A 10,895-nucleotide genomic window follows, 5' to 3' on the forward strand; every position below is an offset into this window, starting at 1 on the left:
GTATGTCTGACTGAGTGGAGTACATACAGTCTAATTTATAGACTTTAGAGTTTATAAACCATACAGTACGCAAGATAAACCTTTTTCAAAGATTCTCATGAGTCTTATGGTTGTTAGGCTGTGCTTTCTTCATGCTGGGCATTGATATGCATGTGAAAAGTACCTGTTTTTGTTTATTTCCTTTCACTATACACTATGTTGTGCATTTTTGATGTTAAACCAATGTATATAAACAGTTTTTTTCATTCCTCCCTGTACCTTCCTAAGCCCCAGTCCTCCTTCCTGCGACACTTCATCATGGTGGACCTGTTCATTGACCGGGTCCTGGTGAAGAACAACAAGGACCAGGATGAGCTGGACACAGAACGTGAGATTGTCATGCGCCTGCAGAACCGCATCCTGTTGCTCTTCTTTGCATCTGCTGCATGTGAGAGCTGCCAGCAGTTTGCTCCCACGCTCACGGACTTCTTCAAACGGTTGACAGATGAATTCTACGTGGATCGCTCCGCTCAGCTGGTTCTCCTGTACATTAGGTACAACACACACACACACACACACACACACACACACACACACACAAACACACACAGAGACACACAATAAGGTGTTGTTATTCCCAAACCCCCAAACCTAAACTCTATGTAGTCAACTGCCCAACCACAGCCCTGCATACAGTAATGTGTAAATGTAGCCTTGTACACACAGTATATTAATCCCATTGTGTCTCCTGGAAATAATAAGGACCAGTAAAATATCCTCAGATGGAATGATTTTAACAGTCCTTCTCTTTCTCAGGCATTGCCTTGTCATGTATTTCTGTTTTTATGAGAACCAAATGTCCTCCGAAGGATAGGAATACACAATCAAACCAATATTTGGATAGATTTTGTGAATTTGGAGTTTATCTGTCCATCCCATATCTCCCAGCAACCTGGTCTTCCTTTTTTTCTTTCATCTGTCAGTTTGGACCAGTCAGAGGAACAGCAAGAAAGCTTCCTCCAAGAGCTTCCCAAGAAGTGCCTGTTCCTGGCCTTCGAGGACCCCTACAGGAGGTGTGTGGGATTGGCCAGTTAGTTGTGTGCACAACCTGCTGGTGGATGACGGCAATGTAAATATACCTAGCTGTACAAAGCCATTAGCTCTATGCCAATGTGTGTGTGTGTGTGTGTGTGTGTGTGTGTGTCCACAGGGAGCTGGAGGCCATGTTTAATGTGGAGGAGCTTCCCACAGTGGTGGTGCTGCGTCCCGACTGCTCCATCCTCATCCCCAACGCCGTGGAGGAGATACTCTGCCTCGGCACAGACTGCTACCGCAACTGGCAGGAAGCAGCAGAGCTCATCGACAGGAACTTCATGATCAACGAGGACTTTGAACAGAAGTCCATGCGCAGCTTGAGCGACCCTGTGAGAAGGCTCAAGTACAAGGTGGAGGATGAGAAGAAGAAAAAGAGGAAGAAAAGGCGCAGAGGATGGGGTGGAGGAGGAGATGAAGATGAGGAGGTGGAAAAATAGGGAGAAGGGTCACCTACATGATGGAGACCAAGAACAAGAGCACAAGACTCCCTAAAAGTTTTTCTACTGATGCTGCCAATGTAACACAGCTTTGTTCAGCCAAACAAAACCCCTTTTCACAGATGAATGTCAGAAAATGCAGACATTTATCATTCTATTCAAGAAGTAGAAATGCCAAACCGACCTTATACTTTGACTCGCTTTGCTTTTCTATATCAGCACTAGGCAACGGCTGTGGCCTTACTGCAAACATAGCTCCGGCATAAGTGGGTGCAGATATGCCAACAACCAATAAAAAGTAATGTAAAACACTATCTAAAGGGACACTGAATGCTGCTAACCAATGCTGACCTCAGCTTAGAATTGGCTGTCTTTAATGTCTTTGAATGCTGCCAAGAGCACAGTCAAGCCAAGGTTAGCTCTGAGCCAAGTATTGCCATTATGGCTTGTTTTATGACACCCAGGAGATTATTCTAACCATCTCCCCATTTTCAACAACACAGCTCTGTAGTGCAATGCACGTTTTTTTCTTTTTCTTTTTCACCTGATAATTTGTAGCATCCAATCAAAACACACTGTGCATAATCTGAAATCAATGAATTATTCAGCACCATTAAAATAATTTTGTTAGTGACTGTTGTGCTTTGAGTGTTTATGAAGTCTGGCTCCTCTTTGTCGACTACACAAGATGCAATCAGAGCTATTCAAAGGGAGACGAGTGAAATTATGGAGAAACTGGCTTTTCTATATAATCAGTGATTTCCTTTGACTCGTCTTCTTTCATACCGAGGACTGTGTTTAGCCTTTGCACACTTCCTTGTACATGTAAACTGCATGGATGATGCTTTTATCTGATCAGTCAGTTCTCAGCAGACTAGGTTTTCTTCCTTCTTCTATCTTCTGAGTGGCCTGAGCCTTAATTATATGCTGCCATTACTCCCAAAATGCAAAGAGGAAGAGCAGTGGAGTGCTTTTTTTTTGACAGTGATGGCAGGAGCAGATGGGGTATAAATGCATCTGCAGAGACAGATGATGAAACCAGAATGTCATCAGGTGTCGTCAAGGTGTGACTGGTTGATTGGTTTGATGTGTTGGATAAATGGCAGTGATAGTGTTATCGACAGCTTGACAAACAGGCAACATGCTCTGTCAGAGCTGCTGGAAGCAAAGCTCTTCCTATAAGGTTAATGGGAATATTGCAAATGCCCGAGTGCTTGCTGGATGCCTGCTGCACAGGCTGCACGGCATCCACAATGGCTTCGCGCTCTTGTCACTGGAGAAACGTCAATGCTAAACCTGAATCTCAGCCGGTCAGACCTGTGAAAAAAGACACGGAGGCCTAAATAAACATGAGCCGCTGTTTATTCCATATTCCTCTTCTTTTGCCTACACAGCAGCTTATTGTTGCTCACTCAGACCTTGATAATATAGTCGACCCCCCCTCCCCGCCTCTCTCTGCACACGTACACACGCGCGCACATAAACACATATACACGCACACACACACACACACACACACACACACACGCGTTGCGCGCTCTCGAGTGCAGAACGCGCAACAAGCGGACCAGCGGATGGAGAGAGAGAGAGAGAGAGAGAGAGAGGGAGAGAGAGGGAGAGAGAGAGAGAGAGAGAGAGAGAGAGAGAGAGAGAGAGAGAGAGAGAGACAGCCAGAAGAAGAAGAGAGAAGGACGGATGCAAGGCGAGGCCAGGAGCGGAAAAACCTCGTCTCTCCTGGTCGTCCAGCTGCTGTCTTTTTGGGTTTTTTTATTTTATTTTTTATCACAGCATCATTTTATAAGACGATCCCTGCTTTTGTTTTTTAAAAGCCTGACATTCCCCCATGTCCATGTCCTGATATGCTGCTGCGCCTCATCACGATTCTTCAAGGATATGCAAAGCGGCTGCTATCACGTCGACGTTATTTGCCATTAAATGCAAGAATGTAATATCGGAAGCATATGGTCGACGATGACAACCGACGACTGGGCTTGACGGGCTGTAGAAATCGACGGAGGGAGACGGAGCAGCGCGGGTCTGTGCGTTCGTTTGCGCCTAATTATTTGTTTTCGCGTGTGATCGAGTATTTTCTTCCATTCATCCATCGGAGCTATAAGGCCCGTTCCCGCACCATCTCTGGGCATGAAACCCGTGGGAATTATGATACCAACGTGACGCACAGTCACACAGCACAGTGGGGAAGACATCGAGCCTCGACAGGACGGAGGGAGGGTGTGAGGTCCGGCGGAGCAGAGCCCGACACAGCGCACTGATCACAGGAGGAGGAGGACGCCCAGTTGTTGTTGGACACATCGCGCTAATGACTGCCGTATAGCCCAGCAGGTATCGCCCACCACCATTTCCCCATTGAATATCGGATTTTTTTTTTTCATGCATCGGGCAGAGCGGAGCGGGAGAAAGGGAGGAGAGTACAGTGGGTGCGTGAGGGCGCGGAGAGACGGGATGCGGGAGACGCAGTGAGCGAGGAGGACGAGGAGGAGAGAAACCGGAGGATTGACGGTAAGATATGGATGTAGGCTAGGAGGAGGCACCCCGCCCCTCCTCTCTCTGTCTCTCTGTCTCTCTGTCTCTCTCTCAAAGGTGCCCTGCTCCTTTGCTGCTGCTGCTGTCATGGGCCATCTGATCACTGAGGGACAGGGATCTGATGTGCCGGGCCTCATGCTTCAGGCTGCCATTAAAGAAGCTGGGTCAGTAGTATAGAGGAGTGAGAGGCATGAGTGCTGTGAAATATTCATGGGCACGTGATTAGCCTCCTGTGGGCCTCAGTGGAGTGCAGGGAGAAAGTGGCGTGATGACTCAGGGTGTCCCACGCTGGCCCACCAGAGGGGTCTGTGGGAATTATGTTCATTGTCACACACCTTCATTGCAGTGTCTGGTTGTGCTGCAGTGAAAAGTGGTGTAAACACGCACGCGCGCACACGCACGGAATGTGTGAATGTTTGCTGGTTTGGTTTCCTGATTCACCACAGATGGGAACACCTGAGGAGACATCGGGGAAGGGAGTGAGAGTCCGTTATCAATATTTCAGAAAGAGGGGATGAGAGGACTGGGTCAGTGGAGGAGGCCAGAGAGATGCAGAGGAGAAGGGAGGTGAATGAAAGAGGAGGAAGGCGGAGGGGAGGATGGAGGCGGAAACAGCTCAGTGGCTGACAGGACTCCTGCTCTTCTGTCAGGCTGAATGTCTGATACATTTGTAACCTTGAGTGTGTGTGTGTGTGAAAGTATTGTTCGTGTAGTATTGTGTGTGTGTGTCATATTAATAGCAGACAGAAGGTTTTGTGTGGGAGAGATGAAAAGGATGACTGATTTGAACGGATTTATATGTAGAAATGTTGGTGAACACACATTTTAATAAGGTGACTCACCTAGTTGTGTGTGTGTGTGTGTGTGTGTGTGTGTGTGTGTGTGTGTGGTTGTGCTGTGCATGTTAGATGGGAAAGAGAAAACAAAGATTACGAGGTTTGTTTCCATGTAGGGATAATTTACATCAACCACTGAGGAGAAAAAAAGCAAATTGATTTGCTTAAACCACTCAGACAAACACACACACACACACACACACACACACACACACGCAGTCACAGAGGCTGGATGGATCTGCTGTCATTTGACTTGTAAAACGCTCCATATTTGTCTCTTTTCTGTTTGGACCACCTCACGCAGGTTCCTATCATGTCTCCTTGCATCAGTCAGACACACTGAGTCAGCCTTGCTTGTTCATGCAGGCCTGCTCAGAGCTGGGGGCGGAAAGATCAGTGTAATATCAATATCGAGATACGAGATTTGACATCACCTTATCACAATACTGTAAGGCTGTAGCTAATGATTATTTTCATTATCGATTAATCCCCCCCAAAAGCTGGCTGATTAATTGACAATGAAGGTTTCATATATGAAAGGAAAAATGAAAATAGTGAAAAAATGTTTCCCCAAGCTCAAGGTGACATCAAGTCGCTTGCTTTGTTTGACGAACAATCAAACACCTTGATCATGTATGACCAAAAAAATCACATGATAAAGAAAAGCAGCAAATCCTCTCATTTGAGACGCTGACGCCAGTGATTTTTTTGGGGCATTTTTGCTTTAAAGATGATTGAAATAAGTAATCAGGTGATCAAAATGGCTGCAAATTAATTTTCTGTCAATCAGCGATTTGCTGTAATATTGCTGTGTAGCTTAAAGTTGTGTTTTCCTGGGCTTGACGGCAGCATTACAGTTCAGTGATATAAGTATCTGAGCTTATCGGACTGTTGTGGCGGAGGGAAATGAACAGTGGCAGCCTATTTGGTCATCCATGTTGTGGGCGCGTAGTGGTTGCAATTTTCTATCACGGTATATTGCTTTTAAAACCATGACATTGATACATATCGTGGTACAGTAAAGTTTCTGAAAACCCATCTGAGAAACTGTTTGGATGAATTAACCAAGACATCAGTGGGTCTTGGTGTCTTGGTGCTGAGTCCAAAAACACTGTAGAATCTCCCTTTAAATTGCTTCTCTTCATTACATTTAGAAAAAGTACAGTGTTAGCCCAAACTCATCGGGTACAGAGGTTCACCACATACATGATAAAATAATCAGACAGAAATTTTTACCTTTGGTTCATCCAGACCAATCAAGGCAGATCATCACATTGATGAATAAAATCTTAAAATCCCATGTTTGTGGTTTAAATCTACAGAGATATTCAAGGGATAGCCTCCATCTTATCCACGTTGTTGCAGAATCTCACGGCACATGTCGTCACATTTCCCAAACCTCTTATCCAGCCTGCTCGGCCTTCCTGCAAACAAAAGCTACTGGATGCACTCGGCTCTGCTCTGTCACACGTTCGCCAGTGATTTCAGAGGAAGCAGAGGTAGTTGTTGTAGCCATGACATTTTGTCTTAGCAGTTTGGTCTTGGTGATGTGTTGAAGCTCCTGTTAAAGTAACAGGTTGTGCTGACACACAAATCACATTTAGTACCATGAGGCAGGACAGGACAGACCGAGCAGAGGTTTGTTCAAATATGTTTTGCACATAACTGTTCAGGTCTTGCTGAGCTTTATCTGATGGAAAAGCACTATGAAATAAGTAAAAGCTGGAGATTACGTCTGATGCACGAGGTTGCTCTAAAGCCACGTTTGTACTTTTCTGAATGTTAACGTCATAAACGTAAAAACATGAAGGTTTCTCATGTTATACTTCCACTAAGACAATGCAGTAAGAGCAGGAACAGCTCACATACGCACCCCTTTGGAGCTAAATGCTAAATTCATATATAACTGTAGATGTGTCATGTGTTCAACATTAGCAATCTGTTATGACTAATTAACCAACCGGAGACATTTGGTTCCCGGTCGCTTCACATATCAGAGTTTACATTTTCCAGGAACTAGAAATATCTTTTTGACCTGGAACATTTCCCTGCTGTTTTATTGTGAAAACGTCGAGCAGTGAGTGAGGCTTAATCGCAGCAACACAGTGTGATATTGGAGAGGATGAATCAACTTTTTTCCAATCTGTCTTAGAGTATCACAATACTTACAGGCCCAGATGTGCCTTAGAAGAGTTATTAGCTGCTGTAATTGTTCCTCCTGTGTAGGAGAGGGCCAGGTGAACAATAGCAATTTTATATCACGGTACCGTTTATGGATAAAATAATCAGACAGGGGTATATGTTTTCAGTTGATCCAGTGAATGAAATACTCAACAAATAAGGTTCATCATCACAGTTATGCAAAAATAATACAAAAATCCAATATTTCTATAAAGCAGTTCTGCTCTTTGATTTGCAGAGTTGCCCACAACAACCTACTACACTTAGAGCCTGTTCCGTTACATACCTGGTATCAACATGCGTCCTGGGTGATCCGATCACAAGTGGACAGCTCCAGGTGCGTCTGTACACACCTGGCAGTAACATGCGTCTCCACATGCATCTTGAATGACCACTTGTGATCGGATCTCACTTCCCCGCTCGATATGCAAAAAAACAGATACAGAGAGAGATACACTCCAATGTAAGAGATGGGAAGCAATATCTACAGTCCTCGTTCTGTGCCAAAATGCATTGTAAAGTTCAGCTGAAGCCAATATGAGGCTTGAACGGTCAACACAAGACAAGTCATTTCATACTAAAAACACAAACTTTTAGTCACTTGATTGCAACTCTAGGAAGGTTTCTAGTGTCTGGTTCTAGTTAACGAGCCTCTCCATGTGAACGAGGAGCAGAGACTCAACTCATTTATAATTTGCACTTCTCTTTATACCTGATGACTGTCACAGATGACAGAAAATAATACTTGATTGTTAAATGTTGAAGTAAGTACAAATACCACATCACTCCATGGCAGTTCAATGAGAAATAACGACAATGATGATGACAAACAATGTTAACTAAGTTAGTTTACAGTCGACAGGAAAGGGAGCAACAACAACAAGGGGACGTCTACTATCAAACCAGGGTATCTGCAGGTATTGAAAAGGGTTGAATTTGGCTTCCTCAAAAAGAAAAAGCCTTAGAAAGCATAAATATTTTCTCTTACCGTAGACAGTAATGTTTGTTATAAAATTCAAATTGCAGGCTGTCAGGAAACATTGCACCTTTAAACAAAAGGTGGGATTGTGCTGGAGGAGGCAGTTCATTCAGCACCATCAGACCTTCACTACTGCCAGCTACAGTAGGAATGTAGTACTGACAAAACGGATAATGATGAATACTTATTGGTCCTAACGTCTCTACTGGTTTTCCCATCATACTTTCATATTTTGATCCTGAAACAGGTAATGATTAAATTGCTATGTGGTGTTAAAAAGGTCCTAAAAAGTCTTACATTTAACACGGTGGACCCCTGCAGACCTGCACCTTGCTCCAGCAAACGAAGGGCTAATGCCACGTTCAGGTCCAAAAGCTTTATCGTAATTATGAGTTTCTGACCTGTTAACAAATCCTCCAAATCAAATGAAGTCCAAGCCCTCGACAACAACAGGCTGCCACTAACGATTAATTAATAATTAATTCTGTCTATGAAATGTCAGAAAATAGTGAAAGGTGCCTGTCATACTTCCCTGCAGCCCAAGGTGATGTCTTCAGATGTCTTGTTTTGTTTTCAACATTATAAAAGAAAAGCAACATTTGAGAAGCTGAAACCAGCAGGCGTGGGCAATTCTTGCTTTAAAAAATGACTAATTATTATCAAAATAGTTGCAGATTCTCGATTGCCTAATCATTACAGTTACAGTCAACATCCAAGTGGTATTTAGGACAAAATGTGATTCACCTGAAAGCTTCGATATGTCTGGCACACAATACAGAAGAAGCGCCTGCAAACCGAACAAACATGGACGCCTTTACGATGGATGGATGGATGGATGTGGTGCTATAATCCACAGGATTTGAATCCTCACGTGACCTCTCGCAAGTCGTTCACGTGGGATTCTCTCTCATCTCTCACATCAGTCCAGATGTGCCTTGTAAGGTCCCGCCCACCTCTGACTGGGCGGGACCTTACCGTAACCTAACAAGGCACATCTGGACTGTTTTCTTCACACACTGATGTTGCTCCATATTCGCTTCGGATCAACATTACTTTTTTTTTTTGCTGTGGATTTTGTCCCCCGTCACTCACACTGGAGTCCCGCTGAGAAGGGAGCCCCCGCGGTCTTGAGGGGAGCAGGGGACGCTGGAAGTCAGACCCAGTTGGGGGTGCTGAGAGAAAGCCAGTCTGTATATATACTACTGTTTTGCATTCATTTGAGTGGCCAGGATCATTTATATCTAATAGTTATTAACAATTCACAATTATGCGTTTTACACACTGTCTGTCAGAGCAGCCTCTCCTGCAACCACGCAGTCAACAACACGGACCTCTCACGCACCAGAGGGAGAGGCAGCCGCGGCCCACATGATCAGGTCGTCATAGTTTCGTTTGTTATAAAATAAACTGCACAGCTGAAACGATTAGTGGACTTTCAAAATAGTTGCCAAGTCATTTTCTGTCATTTCAGATTCGCTGCTTTTCCTTTTAATTATTTTAAGAATTTGAATTTGTTTTGAGGTTTGGACTGTTGGTTGGAAAAAAAAACAAGCATCGTGATGGTGTCACTTTGGGCTCTGGGTAATTGTGACGGTATTTCTCACTATTTTCTGAATTTTTACAAACCAAACAATCAATCAATTAATGGAGAAAATAAGTGGCAGATTAATACATAATGAAATCATTAGTTGCAGCTCCACCTCAACTAACTCGAACAGTAGAATCCTGCTTTTACATGAAGGCATGAGTAATAATAATCTACTGATATAATATATAATAGTAGAATAGTCACAGGGGACATCTTTCTGCATACTTTTACTTTTAAAACTACATTTTCCTGATAATACTTACATAATTTTACTAAAGTAACATCTTCAAAGCAGGACTTTTACTTGTAACAGAGTGTTTTTACAGTGTGGTATTAGTACTTTTACCTAAGTAAAGGATCTATATACTTCCCCCACCACTGTCATATACAGAGAAAGTGCATACAGGTAACCAAGACTCTGTGTGCTTTTAACACGGAGAGCGTGTGCTGAGGGCAGGATTACGGTTTTGATGAATATGTTAGGAAACTTATCAATGTTTAATCAACCTTCCCACAGTCTTTAGAAGAGGCTCAATTCTTTAGGTGAAAGAAAATCAAATGACGTCTCACGCAAAACCCTCTCACAAACCATCTCTGTCTGCCAAATGCAATGTATGTATATATCTCTATATATATGTATATATGTCATTATCTATCTTTATATGTGCTAGTATCACAGATATTTATTCAGTTTGGTATTTTAGTAGAGGGCTGTGTGTGAAAACTGATGGCTAACATCATAAAAAACAGTGGATGACTTTGAAAATGACTTTCAAAACACGTTCTGTTTATATCTGCAAGCAATTTACTCCCATTTCCTTCATACAGTATAAACCCTAACGCTCTCAGGAGTGTTCAACATGCAGTGCAGGTCCTCATGCTTTGAACTTGGCCCTGAGCGTCGCCTGTGTTTCCTGCCTGCAACAAGCAAATGATTGACAGAGGGCGACACCTCCATTCCCCAGAGTCTCGCATCGACCAGACAAACATACAGGCTCTAAACCCCTGTAAGTGGCTTTGACTGCGGCATGCAGGCCTCAGCCCTCTGGGAGCTGTAGAGGTCAATGGTCTGAAACGGGCTCGCAGTCACAGAGGGCACTGTTGTGTGTTTCTAAAATCCTTTCTTAAGCCTTAAATATTATCGACAGCAACGAGAAAACTTTTGACACCGTGGTTATTAAAAAAGTGTTTCAGCCAATAAAGCTTTTGCTCTCGCTGTCCTGTCAGAAGTCTGATCTCTCCACCTCTCCCTCATC

General features: G+C 43.7%; 1 protein-coding gene across 1 annotated transcript; it reads left to right on the plus strand.

The window, feature by feature from the left end:
* The first annotated feature begins 297 nt into the window (after nt 1-297).
* On the plus strand, nt 298-1,511 carry LOC139302001 (nucleoredoxin-like protein 1). Its single transcript, XM_070925551.1, has 3 exons — nt 298-533; nt 963-1,052; nt 1,190-1,511. Exons 1-3 carry the CDS (start codon nt 298-300, stop codon nt 1,509-1,511), a joined length of 648 nt encoding a protein of 215 aa, XP_070781652.1.
* Nucleotides 1,512-10,895: the final 9,384 nt, after the last annotated feature.

Source organism: Enoplosus armatus, chromosome 2 (assembly GCF_043641665.1).
Source record: "Enoplosus armatus isolate fEnoArm2 chromosome 2, fEnoArm2.hap1, whole genome shotgun sequence".
Classification (NCBI taxonomy): domain Eukaryota; kingdom Metazoa; phylum Chordata; class Actinopteri; order Centrarchiformes; family Enoplosidae; genus Enoplosus; species Enoplosus armatus.

What these genes read in the sequence shown, in the direction of transcription:
- LOC139302001 (XM_070925551.1), top strand. Translation starts at nt 298, where the DNA reads ATGGTGGACCTGTTCATTGACCGGGTCCTGGTGAAGAACAACAAGGAC. An exon ending in CTGGTTCTCCTGTACATTAG is followed by an intron (nt 534 to 962) that starts GTACAACACACA and finishes TTCATCTGTCAG; the next exon opens with TTTGGACCAGTCAGAGGAAC. An exon ending in TTCGAGGACCCCTACAGGAG is followed by an intron (nt 1,053 to 1,189) that starts GTGTGTGGGATT and finishes GTGTGTCCACAG; the next exon opens with GGAGCTGGAGGCCATGTTTA.